The 23,042-nt window shown below is 40.6% G+C and overlaps 1 protein-coding gene across 13 annotated transcripts in view; it reads right to left on the bottom strand.

Moving 5' to 3' along the window:
* Positions 1-23,042, bottom strand: part of MLIP (muscular LMNA interacting protein) — a 213,087-nt gene that overhangs the window by 54,645 nt on the left and 135,400 nt on the right. For all 13 annotated transcript variants that reach the window (XM_090033935.1, XM_090033944.1, XM_090033925.1 and 10 more), the window contains 4 exons: positions 5,991-6,056; positions 5,833-5,916; positions 5,676-5,735; positions 2,408-2,452 (listed from right to left, as the gene is read on the bottom strand). In XM_090033935.1, the coding sequence (XP_089890061.1) occupies positions 2,408-2,452; positions 5,676-5,735; positions 5,833-5,916; positions 5,991-6,056 (255 nt within the window). The remainder of the gene's footprint in view (positions 1-2,407; positions 2,453-5,675; positions 5,736-5,832; positions 5,917-5,990; positions 6,057-23,042) is intronic.

Raw genomic sequence — 23,042 nt, 5'->3', positions numbered from 1 at the left:
CTTATATTAGAGAGGCTCTCACAGACACTCTAATTAAAGCACTCCCTACCTCCGCCTGGAGCACATGTATAAATGCCCAACAATTGCAAGGGTTTTTGGTTGTAGCCATGTTGGTCTAAAGACATAGGCAGGCAAGGTTCTTTGGGTAGATGTGACATCTTTTATTAGACCAACTGAGTAGTTGCAAAAAGGTTCTTAGCAAGCTTTTGGGCACAGTCACCCTTCATCAGGCATAGGGAGTCTCTGCAGATCTGAGACTCCAAGGAATGAGAGACATTTAAAGTGTGGAGGGATACTTCATCCTCACACACAACAACTTCATTTTTAACAACCAATACTTCCTCCAGACCATGGGTACAGCTATAGGCACCAAAATGGCCCCACAATATGCCAATCTTTTTATGGGCCATCTAGAAAATTTCTCAAGAACTGCACCATCAAACCCTTATTATACCTGAGATACACAGATGATATCTTCATCATTTGGACTGAAACCCTGCAGTCTCTGGTGGACTTCCACCAAAAATTCAACAATCATCACCCCTCCATCAGACTATTGCTTGAATACTCCAACACCAGCATTTCCTTTTTTACATGCCATGGTCAATATCCAAGATGGTAAAATTCAAACCACCATATACAAGAAACCCACTGACCAACATACATAGCTACAAAGAACCAGCAATCACTTTAAACACACCAAGAAAGCTGTAATTTACAGCCGAGCACTCCCACACCACTGAATTGGCAGCAAGGAGAATACTCATGATCACACCCTCACAAATCTCAAAAGGGCCTTCAGCCAACAAGGACACTTTTCCAGAGATAGATTGCACTTTTGAAAGAGCCACCTGGATACCACGTGAAGATTTGCTGCAGAACAAAAAGAAAATCCCCACAAATCACACACCATTGGTGATGACATATCACCCTTCCTTGGAACTTACATGGAAAATCATCAACAATTGCAACCCATACGAGAAGAAGACCTAATTCTCAATGAGATGTTTCCAGATCCACCCATCCTAGCCTCATTAACTTTGCTATCCCGATCACCAGAAGCAAACTCCCTATGACCCAAACCACACCAAATGGATCCAGACCATGCCAGGACAAGAAATGTAAAATGTGCCAAAATATCTCCACCACCCCCACAATTACTACACCCCACAACAGAGCCATCAGCATTCCTGGATCCTATGCCTGGGCCTCCAAAAAATGTAATATTTCTCATCCAGTGCACTAAATGCCCTCATGGAAAATAAGTAGGAGAAACCAAACAACAATTGCACACCAGAATGAACGCACACCAGAAATCTATGAAAGACAAGAATACCTAGCTACCTGTGGGGACATGCTTCTCACAGGACAATCACTACCTCTCCGATCTCTCAGTTCTAATCCTTAGTGGGAACTTACAACACATCTTTCATAGATGAGCCTACAAACTTTACTTCATCCACTTACTAGATACTAAAAATCATGGACTCAATACAGACATTGGATTTATGACACATTACAACCTGGCTTCACATCACAACATTACCTTGTTATTGCTAGCCTCTTTTTTACCTTGTATTATTATTACCTCTATATTGTTTTTCCTTTGGCCTTTTTTTTTGTCCTCTGTTTTCTTCCCCCTTCTTTACCTTTTGTTTTCCTACTTCTACCCTTTTATATTTTCACTGACATTCTGTCACACTTTTAGCTTCTCCCATTTCTGCTTTCCTGATTTCTAACTATTCCCTTTATCACAGACTGTCTCTTTTTCACCTTGTGTTTTATCTCTGTGTTCTCTCTCTGACTTTTCCTTTCCCCTGGTCTTCACTACTTTCCTTCCCCCTTTGTCTTGCTTATCTCTACCTGTTTACATTTTCACTGACATCCCTCCACACTTTTAGGTTCTGTCATTGCTTGGAGTCTCAGAGCAGCAGAGACTCCCTATGCCTGATGAAGGGTGACTGTGCCTGAAAGCTTGCTAAGAACTTTTTTCCAACTACTCAGTCAGTAACAGACATCACATCTAACCAAAGAACCTTGCCAAATATTGCAAAATAGTGTCCTCAGACTGTCTTCTCAAAATTAAACAAAAAAAGGAAATTAAAAGAAAAAAAAAGGCAATTAAAATTACTTTAAACTGGCATTGAGCTTGGCTTTCATTTGGCCAGGGATAATAATCATCCTGTGCTGAAGAGCCACCAAACAGGATGAATTTGAAGCAAGGGTCAGAGGTTTCGTCATTGCCAATACCCTGGCTGACTCACTTTCACATTCATAAAGAACTCATTTTCTACACCAGTTTCCACCCTTCTCTCATGCAGATCCAACTGGCATGGAGGGATGATTATTATTCCTACAAAGTAAAACATTTTTGTAGCTAAAACAGAATAATTATAAGGGGACTTACATATTTGGTTTCCCTTCCAGCTGTTCTCTGTGGCACTGTAGACATCTGTACACAACATAAATTGATATAGTAACATGCAGACAACACTGGAATAATTCTGTAAGCTTTTATCCTGGGTGTAAGATATTAATTGCTTAAAACTGTAAGACATGCTTATAATATGTCCTAAGTGAAGAATGATTCATTAATGTTTAACTCTAAGGCTCAGGTCTTATTCCACCTCTAAGATGTTTAAGTGACACTTAAAAAGAAGTCCCCAGTTCCTTCGTTGAAGAACCATGTTGAATGATTGAACTTGAGATCATGCTTACACCTAAACGGAGGAAAAAAACAAGCTCCCACCGCCATTTTGTCCAATTTTGGCTACAGCACTTTCCCAGATAGGGTAAAAGGGAGTTTGAGGCCCCACACCTATATCTCTCATTTCCCAGGAAAGTGCCCTAAACATGGGTTCCCTGGACAGAACAGGATTGGTCTCCTGAGGCAAGATACATGTTTTTAGGGTGACTTCTTGCAAAACCTTAATGGTCTCATTGCTGCAATAGGAAGAAGAATATAGGCATAGGTATTATTGTTTTAAAGATTATGAGGTTGCCAAAAATCTAAGTACAGTAGCTGACCTCATTCTGTTAAAAATGACCTTGATATTGTTAAAAATGACCTTGATAATACCTCCAAGGACTCCTTCTGTTAATCTGTTAACAGACAAGGGATGTATCCAAGCACCATGAGGGAACTCACTTCTATTTGCCTAGGACATTCTCCCTCATGCTGTCACTTGGCAAAAACTCTCATTTTTTACATTTTCTTCTGCTGCCTATTTCATCCAATGTTGAAATTGAAATGTTGGTAAGAACTAACTGATGTACATAGGAAAAAAAAACCCCTCAAATATTTATATACAATGATGGGCTCTAGATCAACAGTCACCACACAGAAGGTGCTACATGAGGCATTTACTGAGAAGTAAACTAATTAGCTCTGCAGTAAATGTCAGGCCTCTACACATGCCCTCTTCCCCCTCCCACCAATTAGGCTAAAGTTAACAAATTAACTCTGAAGCACAGTGGTACTTATACATACAAGTCCTATCCTGCTGCAGATTTTTTTACTCAGCAACGGTATACTTGTAGATGCTACCGCAGCTGGCTGGGGCATGAGGGTGTTTCAGTACGGGGCTGCCTGCTAGCAAGCCCTGCACTGAAGCAGTCTCATGCCCAGCCAGCCGCTCTGCAGCACATTGAGCCAGGGGAAGCAGCCCCAGGCTGGCAGGCTGATCCCTGGGGCCTCCTGCCAGCCAGGGCTGCTCTGACTCAGCTCAACATACTACAGTCTTTGGCACACGTTCAAATGGTGCACCCAGAAGCAATAAACTCTGGAGCTTTAATTGCATGTGTAGAGGCACCCAGAGTGAGGTAGTTAGCTATGATAGTCTAAAGTCAGGCAGAAGTCAATACAAGGTAGCATCTTCGAAGACTAATTGATGAAGTAGGCTGTAGCCTACAAAAATATATGCCTTTCTAAATAAGGTAGAGACTTTAAGGTGCCATCCTGCCCTACCATATAGGAAAGAGATCTTGGAGTCATTGTGGGCTGTTCACTAAAACAATTTGCTAACCATCAGACAAAAGGCAAATCAAATGTTTGGAATGATCAAGAAAGGAATTGTAGACAAGTCCAAAAATATAATTCTCTCCCTTTCTAGATCTATGGTGCATCCACACTTTGAATACTGTGTGAAGTTTTGGTCCCCACACCTCAAAAAGGATGTATAGGAATTACACAAGGTACAGAGGAGGGCAACAAAGATGATCAGGGGTATGGAGGGGCTTCCATATGAGGAGAGACTAAATAGGCTAGGACTTGTTAGCTTAGAAACGAGACACTGGGGGTGGGGGAGGGCAGGACACATGATAGAGGTTTACAAAATATTAAATGCTGCAGAGAATGTTCATAAGGAATTATTATTTACCATCTTTCCAAATACTAGAAGTAGGGGTCATTAAATGAAACTATTGGGTAGGAGGTTTAAGACTAACAAGAGGGAGTTCTTTTTTGCAAGGTATGTAATTAACTTGTGTAACTCATTGCCACAAGATGTTGCGGAGGCCGGTGGCTTAACCTAGTTCAAAAAAAGAATAGACAAATTTATAAAGGAAGGTGTTGAACAAGGTAGGTAGGAATGCAGTCTCAGCTTCCTAAACCTCTGAATGCTGGAAGCTGCAACTGGGAGAAGAGAAGGGGTAGAAGATTCTAGACATGCCCTGCTCACCTTCCTTCTCAGCATCCACACACTGCCACTGTGTGGGACGGGACTCTGGACAAGATGGACCTATGGTCTGACCCAGTGAATAGAATTTTGCATGTTCTTATGCCCATGGCATTTCTAAGGCTCTTACGTATATTTTCTTCTCATTTACAACTATTTCTCCCCCACTCTAATCTTCAAAGCCAAAGTCTTTATTCCAATGCCTACTTCTTATCCCTAAACTCAGGTCACACCCAGACTGCAAAGAGATATGAGCTGGCACATGGCCCCAACAGCACCTTCTCCACCCTGTGCATGCATTCTTCTTTCCTGTGCCAGCAGTCCCCTCCAGTGTCAATCCTTTCCTGCTCTCTTGCCCCACTGCAGTTTCTGCTTATCACATCTCCATTGTCAATGGCAATGGACAGCACTTAGTGTGGAGCGCAAGCAGAAGCTCCAGTAGGGTGGCACAACAGCAAGGGAGCAGCCCTTGGCACAAAGCAGGAAGGACTAAGGTAACCCAACTGCATGTCACCCTTAAAGGTTGCAAGCCTGTGCTTTAACTTGTTGTCCAAACCACATTGTCTTCTTCTCTCGTTGCCTCTGTTTCCTTTACCTGACCTCTTTTGTTCAGAACAGACTTTTCCACTGCCTTGGATCTGGTTTAATTATTTATACCAGTACAAAGTGGGTATAAATACTTTCTACCTATCAGAAAATTCATTCACAGTTACACTTCAAGACTTAACATCCACTTTACTCAACTGTAAGTAATTGTGCAAGGTATAGGCAGAAGAATTAAAACTTTCTACCTACAGGCATGTTCAAATATCTGATGCAGTAAAGAAAGGTGGGAGGGAAGAGAAAGTATAGAATGACCTTTCCTTAATTCCCAATTTTCTCTAAGAATTATCCTATTTCTACCACCCTCTTTCTCTTCAGAAGCCAATGGCTTGATTCACCATTGTCCTGTGTCACATGCATAGGGTATATAATATGTGTTTGAGCTTACTCACTTACTTTGCCTGTATCTGAATCCATGGGTGTCTGCAGGAAACTTGGGGAAGATTCACACCGGCGCTGAAAAATGGGATTCAAAAGTGCACAGGCTTAATTAATAACAGAAGGAGGAAAAGTGGGGAAAGACTGTTCTAATACCAGTTGACCGGTATATTACCATAGGCAATGGATCCTGTAAGACTTGATCAATAGTTGCGCAGAGTTCTTCAGTTTGCTGCCTGAGCTGGGCAGGGGAGCACATCTAGAAAAGTAGAAGCAATATGAGGATTAACCCTTAGTGTTTCCAGATAAAAAGATAGAGAGAATCATTGTTACCTCTGAATGTGTGTCCAAAGTGGTGAGCTCAGTCTCACTTGCTTTCTTAGTTGGCTCTTCTAATGCCTAGAAATAAATTTAAAGGGTTATGATGATACATCATCTTAAAATAAAAATAAGTTTTGCAGTATGACAGTTTCCATATTTGATACTACTTAGTGGAGTAAAAAATGGCAAGTTGACACTGTCCTAAGCTTCCTCAAAATAAAGTTAGTATATCTTGAAAATTAAAGTTGTTCTGCAAAGACAGAACACTAAATTCCAGTGACATTAAGAGGATACAGAGAGCCCCCATAAAGAATAAGGTTATGGAAACATCTCTATTTTTGGAATTCATTTACATACCAATGGTGCAAAGATGTATTTGACAGCTATATGTTATCTAGCCACTAGAAGCCTCTGTGTGCTTCTAGTGGCTAGATATTCACGCATTCTAGGTAAAGTGTTAAGCGTTTTGGTTTGTTAACTTTGTCTTTTTTCTTTAACAAATGCCCCCTGTTTAAAAAAGACTGAGATTTCAAATGTCAAGGCAAAGGAGGAATCAAGATTTGGGGCTGGTTTTACACAAAATTGGGTAACAGGAGACTTCTGATATGATAGAAATGTACAATATAATAGCTCCCTAGAGCCTGGGTGGCCCAAGTAGGTGCCTTGTATACACCCAGTATGTGTATAACTTTCCAATAGCTATTTCTGTCTCCAAAGCAGAACTGAAACATAATGAGGTCTGAGTACAGGTCAAGCTTTTAGACCTAAAAAGTTGATTGAGTTTCAAATTGGTCAAAATGAGTTTTCCCATCCCTAAACTTAAGCAATAAACCTAACCACACAGCAGTCAGGCTGAAAGGAAGGCTTAGATGAAAATTCAACATATTATTCCTTTTTTATGTTCTTCCAGGTGCTATGACGTACAAGCTAGCTGCTGTCAGCCTGTTTTTGCTTTGAAGTGACTTCCATGCAGGCTCCATGCTGAGATACTAAAATTACTCTGGAACCTTGCTGAAGCATGAAGCTGGAGTCCAGAGGGTCAGAGTCTGTGGATTTTTTAAATATACTTTGCTTTTTCACACTGTTCTTTTTTATATTATTTAATGGAAAAAGAAACTATAAATAAAGGAAAATGTGGTTCTTTCAAATTGCTTTCCCTGCCCCCTGCATATTTTACACTTCAGTAGGATTCTGCGGCAAATATGGCATCTCAGCATGGTAAATGCCAGAGATTCACATCACAGAAAATATAGCTGCAGCTGGAAGGGTTGTGGAATTCTGAACACTAGGGATAATCACATTTAGGTATTAATGCAGCAAATATCCCTCTTTTCCCAGCTGTTGAGGGAATGCAGCACATTGTTGAAATGTTACTTAAAACTGATCTTTCTGGTTATTTTTAACTGCATCCACAAAAACCTCATATACAATAGGCATGTACTTGGAGCAGCGTGTATCCAACCAGAAAAAAGAACATCCCAGTAAAGGGGGATTTTGCAGTCAAATGTGTTGCCCTTTTCTCTTCTCAAGCATAACTCCTACAAATCAAGAGACATTTGCTGGTCCTAAGGCAACTGGATATAAATTATAGGTGGTGCGTAGTAGGGAATGGGGGAGGGGGTACGTGCACCCCTGAGATTGGCCCTTGCTGGCCATGTGTATGTGTACATAGGGGGATAGTGGGGGGAAACAGCTAGGACTGGCACACAATTTTTTGGGGTCCCCTGCAATTTTTTGGCCCCCCCAATGTGAAGAAGGCATTGGAGGTGGGTGGTGTAGCAAGCATAAAGGCGGATTAAGGTGTACTGGGGCCCATTGGCAAGCACAAAATTGGAGGCCTCCTCTCCACATGGGAACTGGGCTTCATGGGGAGAGGGGTCCCTTCCCTTCCTAGTGCTGGCAGAGGAGTCTGGATGGACCCTGCCAGGCTAGGAGGTACATGCCTGCCACTTCTCCCTGCTCCCCACCCCCTGCCAAATGTATACATACACATGGCAGATAAGGTTCTTTGGGTAAATCTAATATCTTTTATTAGATGAACTAAATAGTTGGAAACATTTTTCTAGCAAGCTTTCGGGTTAAAAAACCCTTGAGCAGGTTATGCTCTTCCTGGCTGGAATGAATAATAAAGAAGCCAGAGGCTGGTCTGCATGCAAGCCAATGAGTGAAAATTTAAATTAGGGAGTCAGCAGATGAGAGAATCAGTGGGTGAGAGTCAGTGGGTTTCATGGTGAAAGAGTGAGTTTTGTTCAAGACACTATGGACTTTCTACGAAAACTTAAATACATAGACCACCTTCCTAGCAACACCCTCCTAGTCACCATTGATATTACCGGCTTATATACCAACATCCCACACCAGGACGGCATCAAAGCCTTCCTTACATACCTACAAGAGCAAGATAACAACTCTGAGTACAGACCCAAAGATATTACTGAAATGATATGTTTCATCCTCTCACACAACAATTTCACTTTTAATAACCAACACTTCTTCCAGACCGTGGGCACAGCTATGGGCACCAAAATGGCCCCACAGTATGCCAACCTTTTTATGAGCCACCTGAAAGAATTCCTCAAAGACTGCACCATCAAATCCTTGTTATACTTAAGATACATTGATGACATCTTCATCATTTGAACTGAAAACCTTCAATCTCTGACTGAGTTCCGTCAGAAATTCAGCAATCATCACCCCTCCATCAACTATCTCTTGCGTACTCCAGCACCAACTCCTTTTTAGACACAATAATCAGCACCCAGAATGGAAAAATACAGACCACATTGTACAAGACATCCTCAGACCAACATACATATCTGCACAGAACCAGCAATCACCCTAAACCCACCAAGAAACCTATGATGCACATCCAAACCCTCAGATCCCACTGAATTTGCACAGAGGAGAACACCCGAGATTGCTACCTCACAAATCTGTAAAAGGCTTTCACACAACAAGGACAGTCCTCCAAAGAGAGAGATGCACATTTGAAAGAGACACCTGGATACTACATAAAGAACTGGTGCAGTGCAGAAGGAAAACTCCCATGAATCGCACACCTTTGGTTATGACATATCACCCCTCCCTCGAACCTATATTGAAAATCCTCAGACAATTGGATTTTTACTATTCATTCTATCCAGGAAGAGCACACACCAACTGCAGATGCTTCCCCAGCCTGACCAAGGGCTTTAAAGACCAAAAGCTTGCTAAGTAAAAAGGTTTCTACCTATTTAGTTGGTCTAAAAGATATCACTGGAGGATGTTGGTCGCATGAGGCCTCTTGGCTGTGGGGCTCCTGCAGCCACAGGTTTCACAGGCATGAATGGGCCAGCCCTGGTAACAGCCAGTGCCCCACACCCTGAGAATGTGTGGATGCCAAAAGAAGTGCTGGTGGTACTTCTGGATTTTCTGCCAGCACTTCTGGATTGCTGCCGATACTTCCAGACCCTCCTGACCCCGGTTGGCAATCGGCCGCTGGTCCCCCCCTCCCCGAATCATGAGGTACCAGTCACCCATGATATCAATGATTTAGAAAGGGATAGAATTCCTCTCCTTAAATTTCTTTTTGACATACAAAGTTAAAGATATCTTATCTTGTGAGACAAAGCAGGATGATTATGATCTACACAGGGGATGTGGGTGGTTCAGAGAATAAGCCATGATCAATGTGGTATACCAGTTCTAAATCACCAATTCTATTTCAGCCCAGATTAACAGTGCCTAAAAGGTTCTACCTGATGTTTACATGTCTATACAAAATGACCTAGTAATCCCAGTCCAGTTCCTATTAGGCAAGCATTCTCCAAATCAACCTGTTGTGTATGAGGTAACTGGTAATGAGTTTATAGGTGATTAAGAAAAACGATCCTGTTTCTAGTAAGAAATGTAAATCAATATGTGCATAGAATGAAACTTTGCTTCACCAAACTCAGTCTTCAATAGAATACTGACTTCACTCATATATTATATCCCCTAGTAATATATATATATGTTCTTAGCTGGGCTGCAGCAAGTGTGCATGTGTGTGTTTGTGTGTGTGTGTGTGTGTGTGTGTGTGTGTGTGTGTTCCCCTAATATAGTCCTATACATCCTCAGAACACACCTAGGAGGTGAACTTACTCTGAAACAAGGAAACAGTTACCTAGGATCTATTGATTAGTGTTTCCAGAAGCACTACCTTTACAAAAAAGCTCAAGTCTGAGCAGCCTGAGAGCACAAACACCAAGGATTACTAGTCCATGTAATCTTTCTGGAAGAACAGCACAGTGTGGTATCCATTTTATAGAAATTTAAATTGCTGTCACCTTCGCTAAATCTGTAGAGATGAATTATTCTGAAGATTAAGCTATCAATCTGGGTTCTTTCACAAACATAATATCCACTATTTTAAAAGATAAAAGCAATGAGTTTTATCACTTTCCAGTTAATACTATTTTCTTTTCAATGTGGACAGGGAGAGCCATGGAAGATAGAGTACAGATAAAGTTGCTGAAAACATAAGAGGAAGCTAGATCATAGTTAGTACATCTAGTACAATGTTTGTATAAAAGAGTTCCTTTTTATATGAATATCTCTTCAAACTATAGCTGAATTTTTTTCTGATCAATGCAATATTTTAAATTTCCCAATGGGGAAGAACAGCATGTACATTCTCTAAAATATTTGAAAAGTAAGATTTTTATAAAAATTAATATTGTATTTTGTGCTACCAAAAGTGATATCATTTAATAATATAACTTTACAGATTTTTTGTTAGCAGCAACTCAAGCTTGTCATCCTATGCCTCTGATTTAACAATCTGAAAAACAGAACATTTCTGTTAAGCACTTCAATTTTTGTTTATGTATTAAGCAGTAGTAGCCATATTTTCAGAGTCAAGTGTAAGTTAGAGAACATAAATGCATTCATGAGCGAATCTGAGTGCAGAGCTCAGACAACAGCATGCTAAATTGCTTACTTATCCTTATGAATGTGAAAGTTTGAGAGTCCGATGCAGGCATCCCATTTATGACAATGATAATGATAGAGCCCTTGCTATCTCATTATTTAAGCAGAATGAAATCTGGTGACTAGTCTGAATTTAATTCTGGACATTTGATTAATAGAACCAGAACTTCTGACAGCACAATATGTACAACAATCACTTCACCTCCAATGAAAAGCATCAATTTTTCTGATGGAATTGGGCAGATATGGTAATTTGTACCAGCAACCCTGCGTAAGTTTCTTCTTATGCAAACGTTTGGAATCCTGCATTAAGCAAAGCTGGCAATGTTTTCTTTTCCCTTATCTCTCTAGTTCATTTCCTTATCAATGCATTTCTGAATCCTGAGCATGCAAAAATGTTCTCACTCATGTGAAACAATATTAGTTATCTTCAGCTCATCTTATCATCACACTACTCTTAAAGATTCTAGGAAATTACATTGAAATGATCCCATAACTTTTATAAGGAAGTTAAAAATCAAGTACTACAATAGCTTTGAAGGAAAAGGGAGCTCCAAAGCCTGCTTTGCAAAATCCATATGTTGCCTAGTTCTACCCAGAAGGCAACAGACATAAAATAATCCATTTAAGCAACAGAGGAGGGACAGAGGAGTCATTTCCTTAAACTTAAACATGAGTCTTTAGCTGTAAGAAGCAAGTATTTTTCCTTGAGGTGACTGTGTTTCTTTGTTATATTATCTAGAAAATGTGTCGTTAGATCCAGTTGGAAAAAATTGATGACACTTTTTGCCATTAAAACAAATGTTTCACAGAACTGTTTCAGTTACATCAAATATCTGTTAAGAAGTTTATCTGGTCTACAATGGAACTGAAATAGAAAGACCCACTTCAGAATAGCCCATAGCCTTGTAGGTGGAGCAATCTCCAACCTAGCAGAAAACTCACATTGAATTCCTACTCTGTGGCTAAGTAAAGACATTCAAAAAGCCCCTGGTGGAAGTGTTCTAACTTATTGTGCTTTACTCAAAGCACAATAATTTAGAGTGGGAGCTAACTTTTGCTGTTTGGTGGGAGGTGGCTCACAGCCTGGATACACTGGCCACTGGGAGCACTCTCTTATGCCTCCCAGGAGGCTGCCAGAGCAGCCCCACTCCCCAGCTCCACCCTGCACCACCAGCTGGCACCTGTCAGCAGTGGCTAGGGAGGTAAAGCAGAGGAACAGAAACTCCCCCCCTTTTCTTCCCTGCCCCCACTTACTGGCTGGATCAGAGGGGTGGTCTGGGTCTACACAGGAGGCTGCCTCCCTACCAGCTTCTTGACAGCTACAGCCAGGAGCTGCAGCATGATACAGCCCAGCTGGAGCTGCTGCAGGGGAAGGGCTCTGGGGTCTGTGTCCCCCCCAGAAGCCCTGCACAGACAGTGGCATGCTGCTGCCTGGCCAGGGCTATTGTGGCAGGGGATGGAAGGGACCCTGTGTAGCAGGAACTGAATTAAAGTAGCTGATATTAACACAGAGTGTCATAGTACTGAAATGTAACCATGTTAGTTTTGTTCTGTAAGTAACTTGAATACTCCATTTTGTATTCTTTTGCTTGACATAAGTTAATGAACTCTGTATGCCCTTTTTTGAATGAGTGCATGTGAAAGGCTGAATGGTGAAAGAGTGGCATAAAGACAGGAGAAGACAATTTAACTGTTTATGTAAGCAACAAGGTGCCAAATGTAAGTTGTCAATGAGTAAACTTATTAATGGGCAGCTGAAGAATCTCTTTGAGACCTAGGGCACAAAGAAGATAACGAGGAGGAGGGAAGCACACATCCTGCCAGATGGGCACCAAGGACACTCCAAGGCTGAGATACCAACTTTTACAACCAAACTGACCTTGGGCTGAGATAAGCAGAAGATAAATGAAGAACAACTGCAAAAACAGAAGCTGGGTATGGAAAAACCTGAAAGGACTGAAACAAAGAATGCCAATGCCTATAAAAGAGGACTTTGAAAATGCCAAGTTGAGTGAGTCTCTCTCTCAACTGCTGTTTGTTCAGAGCACAGACACATCTGTTCACCCCACTCCAAATTTTCTGTCTCTCTCTCAGTAAGGCCTGAGCTGGCCAACCAGTGCTATTATTGAACAACTGCTCCTGGTGACTATAATGTCTGAATGGAATGGTTGTTTTGTGTTTGTGTGTGCCTGTGTGTAATTATGTGCATGATGATCTGTGTGTCTATATGAGTGGCGTGTCTGAACCTCTGTCTAATTCATGTAACCAATAAACACAGCATTTTGCCTTATCCCCCTTTATATGGTCTCTCTCTTGATTTGGCAGTTGGAATTTAAAGTAACACCTGGAGCCCTTCCTCCACAGCAGCCCCAGCCAGGCAGCAATGCATTACCACCTGGCTAGGGCTGCTGGGAGGGAGAGACCCTGGAGCTCCCCAACAGCCCCTGCACTGCCTCCCAGGCATCTGCGGGGGCAGAACCCCCACCCCACCACCACCAGAACCACTAGGCTATGTGAAAGGCTGGAATCACAGGCTGTCACTGACTCAGGTCCAGCACTTGTGCAGAGCACAGGAGTTCTACCAGGGCTAAGGTGCAGCCCTGCACAATGCTGCCTGGGATGGCACTGATCACACTCTAAGTTAACTCTCAATGGAATCTGGCACAGCTGTTCAATACAGCACTCTAGCAGAAAACATTTTAGGTTAGTATACATCCATCCTAGATTAAGTCAGGGTGGGATCCACCATTTTTAGAGTACTTTATATGACATGTTCTATTCTGTTCTGTTACAGCTGTAAAGCACTTTCTGCAAGCTTAAAGTGCATTAAGTATAACATCTGTACCCACCCTATGTGATTCAGAGCAGCAACATGGATCTGAATGAACTATCTGAATAGAATGCCCTAAACACTGAACTACAGAATCAAGCCATCTCATTATTTAGATCATCACACTCTTAATAATTATGAGTGGGAAAGTTTCAACAAAAGAGAAGAGCTGACTCTGTAATCATTAAGGCACTTGTCCTTAGGATTAAAGAGACAAAATTTCACTTCCCTACTCAATCAAACAGAGCAGAAACCTGAATTTGAGTCTACTACATCTCTAATTAATGAAGTGTTGGCCGTTATACAGACCGTTCCGCTTGTTTTTTCCTCGGATCCCTCATTTTCTTTCTTCCTCAGATAAAAAATCAAACCTCTAAAGTTTTTGTATCCAATTCTATATGTGATGATGAGTAAGTGAATGTCCACATTTTCTAAATGTTTTGGTTTTTCTAGATGGATAAACTTAAAAAAAAATTTAGACTTATTTGCTGTTAGTCAAATAGCATATTTCTAACAGATCTATAATAAATATAGCTACAGATAGTTTAATTCAAATACCATATTTTCTTGTCTATAACACACTCCCAAAAAAACATGCACTTCTTTTTGGAAGACAGAAGGCAGGAAAAAAGGTTTTTCCAGAGTCATGGCTGACTCTTTGAAATAATGTGAGACATCCTAGAAACGACGAGTGTTCAGGAAGTGTGGCATCCCAGGAGACAGTCTGGGTTAAGCAGCAGGCAGCAGGAACTTCCTGGTACCACAGCAAGTTAGACCCTAGACCATTGCAAGGACAGCAGCAAGGCTGTTACTTCCCTGCACTAAATAGTTCTTTATAAAGTTCCTGTAAATAAGGTTTTGTTTCCACATCACAAGCCTCTTCAAGATACTACTAGCAGAGCATTTGCTGCTTTAGGCATAAGCTGCAGTGCTCACCCTACAGCTGTGGCTGTGAGAGGGTTAACAAAGGAATCTACCCCTTCAGCTTGCTGTGCAAGACACAAGTGGAAGCCATTTTGACAGCTTCATGAAAAACAATGTCTCCAGCTTCCTTCTTTTCCACCAAAGAAAACGGCTTTGCTGTTTAAGATATACACCCCAATCTTAGGGGCCTGATTTCAGGGGGAAGTATGTATTGGATGTGAGAAAAATAGGGTACATTAAAATCATTCTCAGTATATCCAAGCCAAAATATAGTGTCATCTTTGTATGCATTTTTTTTACTACTGCAATGGGAAGTCACAGACACTAATAGCACTTCAACTTGAAAGAATCAATTAGATCTAATCCTATGCAGGAGACTGAATGAATAATAAAATGTAAAGATCAGTGGAGTAGTAGGAGGCAGGCTTTCTTGGCTTATTGGTTTATAGTTAAGAAAGATATAATTGAAAATTTGGGATTATTTTCAAAACAATTATTTTTAAAACTTTTATTTAGGGTTCATCTATTTAAAGTATGTATTTTAAAAATCATTTCTATTCAGGGAAAAACATTATAACAATAGCATCTTGAAATCATAGGTCATGTCTAAATGTGCATGAATGTGCTGTAATTACAGTGCATTAAGTTTAGTACCTGTTATTACATCAGCTGTCATCAGCACCACTGCGCAGTAGCTCCAGCTCATCTCTTTTACATGATGCTAATGCTCAGTAGACTAATTCTACAGCTCGTTATCACATTAGCATGGGTTTTGCTGGACATGCACAGTAGAATTAGTCTAATATGCTTATAATGTCTCATGTAGACATAGCTATAGAGAAGTAGGGGTGAAAGGGACCTCAAGAGGTCACCAATCAAACCCCCTGCCTGAGGCAGGGAAGGTCATATGTCCCATATAGGGACTGAGCCTGTGACCTTGGGGTTATTAGCGTCACATGCTAACTATTGACAAGTTGATTTTAAAAAATTGCATACTAGATCATTTTGAGATAATTTATCCAGAACTTTTTTCAAATAGAGTTCTTTATCCTAATCTACTATAAGTAAAAGATATGTTTATAGAACATTTGATATATTAAATTTATAAATGATATACTACATTTGAAAAAGAAATACTCTTTCCCCAAAAGCTGCAATTCTGAGATAGATTCTAACCTCATAGAAGTTAAATTAAAGAAGAAATTCAAGTGTCAAGGCTACAGAAGTTAATTGTGAATATAGTCATTGATAATAAGGTGAGAAGGGACCACTGTGCTCCTCTTCTTCCTTCTTCTGCAACATAGGCCAGAGGACTCCCATGAATTAATTCTTAGTTGAACTAGATTATATCTTTTAGAAAAACATCCAGTCATGATCTGGAAGTTTCTAGTCCTGTTTTGAAGAACTCACCATACAACACTTCATGACTTGTTTCAATATTTAACCCTTTTCACTATGAAAAATGCATTCCTTATTTCTGGTCTAATTTGCCTGGCTTCAACTTCCAGCCATTAGATTTTGTTTGGCCTTTGTCTACTGGACTGAAAAGCCCATTAGCAAAGGCTTTTTTCCCTTGTGTAGATATTTACAGAATGTAATCTAGTCATTCCTTAATCTTCTAAAGCAAAACAGATTGTATTTCTGGTATCTTTCTTAGTAGCATGTTCTCCAATCCTGTAATCATTCTTGTGGATCTTCTCTATCCATCTCCAATAGTGGTTACACAAGTGCCAAATACAGATGTAATGCACCTATTACTTCTACTAAAATTTCCCTGTTTGTGGTTGCATCTACATGTTGCCCTGCTCCAAAAAGAAGTACTAGGGCATGGCACCATAGCAATTTTACCATATGGCAACATGTAGACGCACCCTATATATCCACAAATGTCACATACCCTTTGGACTACAGCATTATATTGGGACTCATATTCACTTAATTATTTATTATAAACCCCCTTTTGTCAGAGTCACTACTTCTTGGACAATTATCAAAGGCAATATATTTACTAAGTTACATCACGGTCAATCTTTCATATCTTATATAGGCAAATCTTTTATTGTATGTATGTACATTGATTGAAGGAATCTTTGTCTGATACTGAAATATGCTGACATAACAAGAAAGGAAATATCACAGTAATAAAAAAATATACCAGTGTGGGGTGAGTGTTCAGTACAGTATGCGAGGAGATAAGGATACATTTTCCAAACAGGTATCGAGAATTAATCATGCCAAATGTTATAATGTGCCAATTCTTGGTGAAGACATAACCATTTAACATGTCAGAGTAAACCTCTGTATCATGCAACATACTTAGGCTCATTTATGATGGCTTCCATTATCAGATTACTAGGTTCCCTATCTGAGAGTCAATCTACTAAGAAAATGTGATGACAATAAGGTCATGCAACTCTGTATATGAAAGAATTATAGTGATGTACCCTGGTTTAGGTAGATTTTTTAAATACGTGATTTCTGATTTTATAGCAGCTGTAAAAATCAGAAAGGAGGAGGAAGTAGTATAAACTACCTCTTTCATGGACAAAGGAAGCAGGATATGCTTGTGAAAAAATGATTACTAAAGATAACTATCAAAATTTATTTAGTTTAACTAACTTGCATTAGGCACAGACAGTACACTCTTACGGGTATAAGTGATCAAAAACCAGTCTACACCTGTAACAGAACAGAAGTTGGGCACACAAAACTGGTCTATACCCATTACAGAACAGAAGCTTGGTACATATATACTGGTTTAAAAATGGTGGAACTCAGTCTAAGATTTGCCCCCACAACAAAAGGGCAAATGTATGTTCTGCTCGCTATCAGTCTAAACTACAATGCTTACAGAAAACCTAAGCAGTAATTTAGATTGATTCTGCTTTGGGTTTTTTGAATGTACATACCTAACCTTAGAGTACTACAAGTAGAACTAATGCCTTTGGATTACAAAGGTTTGTATTTTCAGTTTCACATGCAAGGTACAATCTAAGAACATGCTTGTTGGCTTTTATTTCTCTAGTCTAAAGAAGAACATTTTGCATCTGAAAGGTTGTCTAATTCTATCCCAACTATGCAATTGGTCCCATAAAAATTATCACCCTAAGAAATCCTTACCTCTCACGTAATTCCTAGACCATAGTGGCTACAATATCATTCTTAACACTACCATAAATCTTGCTAGTCTTTCACAAACCATAGATAACCAAGATAACAATTAGTGATGGGAGAAAGATTGCTACTCCCATTGGTGCTGGGCTTGCTAGGGAAAAGAAAGTCACGTGATGTACAAGACGCACTATTTAAAATAAAAAATCCTTTCAGTTGTTTCTAGGGCTGTGTGAAGCTTCAGTCACTGACTTGATTCAGAGGAGATTTGGCCTGGTTTGGTGGCCAAATCTCTGAATCCAGTTTGAATTGGGAGACCTGTTAAAAGGTCTGAATCAAATCTGAAGCCTCCAAATCTACTGGAAAAAGAGTCAGAGAGATTTGGAGTTTCTCAGGACATCAGAGGGTTGCGGGGATTGCCCTCCCCCCCCCCCGCCTGGCACCTGTGTGGCAGCTGCCCCATGGTGCGGGTGCAGTGTGGCTTGGCAGGGTGTCACACACTGTCTGGAAGCTGGGGCAGATCCACCTGTCAGCTGGATCCTGGCACTGCTCAGCCTCAGCAGCCCCAGGACCCAGACAGCGCACAGCACCCTACTGAGCTCCACTGCACCTACACAATGCAGCAGCTGCCACACGAGTGCCAGGCAGGGGGGTGATCCTTGCTGCCCCCCACTGCCTCATGCTGCACAGGAGGGCTCTGCCACAAGCCCTCAGAGGCCCTGATTGCTGCTGCTGCAGCTGGTGAGTGCAGGGGTTTTTTGTTTTTTTGTTTTTAACTGCTGGGGCTGGGCGGGGGATGGGGCCGGGCAGGGCAACCAGGGGGGTTCCTCCTGTGGCTCCCCCACCCAGGGAGAGACAGACACAGCTGGAGAAGCCACAGGAGTACGTGCAGCCACCTGGCTGTGCCTGCCTCTTTCCAGCTGATTTGAATCTCTGAATCAGCACCAAATCTCCGATTCTGATTTAGCCAAATTGAATGGGAACAGTGATTCAAATCATCAGATTGAATCACTGTCTTCTAAACAGGCCAAATCCGAATCAAATACTTTCCTATTCATACAAGCCTAGTTGTTTCTACTGTCTAGCTTGTGAAGAGTCTTCCTCTACATCACCTAAACAGCTTCCGGTAAGTGACAGGGGTGGATCCAGGGGGCATTCACTGGTGCACTTGCACCCCAATGCCCCCTCGGATTCCTGGTCAACCCAAAATTTAAAACCAACCTCCAAGCAGTAGCAGCATTATTTCTAGTCAGGCAGTGCTGAGGCAATCATTTGACTTTATGGCTCATTACAATGTACCTGATTCCTACTAAACTCTTCATTCCATGGGTGTTAACAACCCTCTCCTTTTTATTGGTCTTGATGTTCCACCAATCAAGTTATCTTTGCTCTGCAGTTTTGCTGTCTGTTAGCTGCCTGGTAGTAAAGATCCTATTTCACAGTCCTCCAGATTGTTTTAAGCTCATTCCAATGGGGTTATTTTTGCTTTTGCTTCAAGCTTAAACTGAATAATACAGGCCTAGACCCCTTGCATATTAGTAAAGCTTCTAGTTTAATTTCAACTGGAAAAAATGTGTGTAGTATTATATGTGATGATCAGGGTTCTGGGTTTTCCATTTGCCATGAGAAACATGGAAAAAATGTGGATTTTCTCCTTTAAAGGAAAACAGCTGGGAAACCATGAGTTTCCCCTTGCAGACTGGCAGAGTTCCAGGGGCTGCTTGGGGAAGGAGACGTAGTGTGCACCATGTGCATATCTGCATGTCCACACATTCACATGGCAGCCAGGCAGCACTGGAGAGCAGCTCCCACAGCTCCCTCCAGGTAAATCTATGGGCAGGGGGGTTACAGATGACACATCGGGGGCAAAGAGGTACAGGTGACATGTCAGGAGGCAGGGGAACACATGCACCCCCATATTTCTGTGACCAAAGTGGGATGCAGGTCATGGGGTTGCAGCTGGGCCAGATGAGCTCCAGGCAGAAGCCACCTCCATGGCCTAGCAGGCAGGACCCAGGACAGGAGGGAGCGCTGCACTGTCATGACCACCAAGATGAGGTGCACCCTGCCTGCCCAGCGTATCAGGACACCAGCATGTCAAGGATGCTTAACACTACAAAGCAGAGGGGGGAACAGCCGCATTTGTCTTGCATCCTGATGAGCAAAGAAGCGGCAGGGGGATGGGGGTGGGGGGGCTCTTGTTTTACATGATAATAAAAAAACAAAATCAAACACCAAAATATATAGGTATTTAGAATATATTTTATTATAATGAATGAGCCACTGGTAAGCTTCCAAACGACTTTAATATTGTAAATATATCAATAAAACATTGTGTTCAACTGATACCTATATATATAGTGGTGTTTCATTTTAATCGTGGATAAACATGGATTTTTTATTTTTAATCAGAGAATTTGTGATTTTTAAATAGAGAAAACCAGGATCCCCGGTGATGATGAATCTCACCATTTGCACATCCCTTTTCAAAATCTTAGGTCCCCCCAGGATAAAAGAGTATCCCAAAATGTAAATCAATACCATGTAGTGAAGGGCTATTTTGGTATAATGGCTCCATAAAAAAAACACTGGTTCTCCAAAACATATGAGCATGTGTGCAAACCCCACACAGATAAAGATATAAATTGATTAAACAAAAAATGTTAGATACAGGGAGACATATTAGAAATAGAAAGCTAAAACAGCTTAGACAGAGAGCAAAATCAGCATATGAACTACTGCTTTATATGGACAATAACTAGATCATAGGCTTCAAGGAACTCATAAACACATTTCATAACACAACTCAAAGGATTTGCTATTACTACTCAAGTTCTGGAACAAGGACCCACTTTTATTTTTACTTTGAACATGCCTTTCAGATTCAATTGCGTACCAAGTTATTGCTTCTGATATAAGCAGACAATGCATTCCCAACCTGTGCTCAGCAGAGACTATCATGACTAATGGATGTCTTTGTTGAATAATGCAGACCAGAATAATGCAAACCAGCTGCAAGAAACATATCTGTAAACTGTACTTCTCTTGAATTATTTGCTTGAATTACTTTACTTGAATAAAGAAACTGTTTATATAATTAAAATCTTGTTCTCCTGAAGCTCTTACCACAAGAGTGCTGGATTCACAAATTTAAAAGATCATAGGTGTAAGAATTCGTAGCAAACAGCAATATCTAATTTTAGTCTAGATTGTGATGTGAATAAACTTCCTGCCAGAGGTGCAGAAGGGCAGGTATGTGCTCTGGGCATCAACAACACATGGGGCAGTGCTAGCTGCCATAGTACTGATGGTGGTGGCGCAGTCAGCCTCCACTGTGGTGGGAACTATTTTTGCAACACCCTCAAAGGTGGTGCTGTGGGTTGCTGCCCTGGTCACGTCCTCCCTCACCTCCCCTAATTATGTTATTTTTCCCTGATGCATTAAAGCCTGTGTAGACTACCCACATATTAGATCTGGGGGCCCTAGGTTTTGTACATTTTCTATTTCCTGGGTTAGGTTGCCCAAGAGGTTATGGGTCTAATGCAGCTGAAGGAGGGTGTTCTGCTTAGCTGCCAGTACAGAACAGTAGCTAATTGTTATCCTCTCTCTAAGGCAAGGGGGAAGCAGAGAAAGTTTAACATCAGAGATAGGTCAGAGCCACAGTGCCTCCTGTGCCTATTCTTAGCCGGAGGCAGTTTACAAGCCCCTTTTCGTCATGTTAGGGCCTACATGTACAATATAACCCTGCATATTCTAAATCACTAGAGCAGAAGACCTTAAAACCTCAAATAAAGCCAAATCCTAAAATAGAAAATCATATTTCTAGCAATGTTGTGTGAAATACGTTTTGTTTATTGCAGGATATACCAAGGTTAGCATTTTTAATGGAAAGGATAATCACTAAGGCTAGGTACAGACATTCAAAAAGTCAAATGGAGAATTGATCCAAGTTACTTTATTTTCTGTAAGCCGCGTAATTTAGATTGGTAGTGAACAGACCACATATTTGCCCCATGGCCATCAGGGGGACAAATCTTAGAAATCTTAGACTATGCTCTGTCATTTTTAAACTAGTCTATGTCAGCAGAACTTCTGTTCTGCTATGGGTATAGACCAGTTTCCGATTCCTTATACCTGTAAAGGTGTAATGTCTTTCTTGGCCTAAAGGTTCCTGTCTCAATGCAGGTGTTATTTCAGACAGTGCCTTCCTTCTTTTTTATCATCATAGGCATCACCTTTCTGCACACTTAACTCTGTGTGTTGGAAATAAGGTCCACAAAGCTGAATAAATATAGCAATTTTAGAGTGTTGCCAAAATAATTTCTAGGATGGCATTACTCTTCCCTTCTATATGTGAAATCAATATTCAAGAAAAAACATTTCATCCAAATTTAGGTAAAGGAAAACATTTTCTATGAACCTATATTTTATCAAAGCCTCGTTCAAAAACTTCAATGACTTTTTTTAAATGAGTGTATTATATGTTTTCAGTAAAAAAATCTAGATTGTATGTGCTAACACATTATTGCCTACTTGTCCACAATTAATTAACAACAGTTGACTGGAGCAAATATTTCAGAAGTACCCAAATGCTATTTTCAAAGCACATACGCTCATACTTTTAAGCTATTTCAACACTTAAATACTCATTTAAAATAAAGGAAGTTGGCAACTAAATGCCTTTCATGATCTGAGCTTTAGAAGTCTAAAGCTTGTTGAAATGTAATGGGTCTGATATTTTCAAGAGCTAGACTTACAAAGGTATTTAGATGCTATAGGATGCAGATCCATGCTTAGTGAAATTCATAAAAGCCTCCAAGCAGGCTAGATGTCCAACTTGCAGTGAAACCAGTGGAATTAATTGGATACAATGGGAGCTTTCATTCATATCAATGGAATCTGTTGAATGCAATGGGAGTTGGACTTGGCAAAATTAACTTGGGGAAAAAAATTGCAAACAAAAAAAAAAGAAAAGAAAGAAAAAATCAATGGGTGCTTTGAAGATTTAATTTTCACTGAAAATTTAAATTTCTACCAGCTGAATCATTGGTTGTTTTGTCCACATAAGGACCAAAACATTTGGTCTTTACTATATAGTTAATGTCCGGCACAAAACCCTTGACAGTGTTTCAAACTATGAGAAATTGGCTCTTTGAAGCTTTCAGAGGAACCTTTGTTGTAGACCTTATGTTGTAATCTACAAATTTATTTTAGAAGAAATGTTTTTTATAGGGGTTTCCTTGGAG

The sequence above is a fragment of the Crocodylus siamensis genome, chromosome 1 (assembly GCF_052110815.1).
Source record: "Crocodylus siamensis isolate JL-2025a chromosome 1, ASM5211081v1, whole genome shotgun sequence".
In the NCBI taxonomy this organism is placed as follows: domain Eukaryota; kingdom Metazoa; phylum Chordata; order Crocodylia; family Crocodylidae; genus Crocodylus; species Crocodylus siamensis.
The sequence above is the reverse complement of the archived record's forward strand: the minus strand, read 5'-3'. Positions and strand labels throughout refer to the sequence as shown.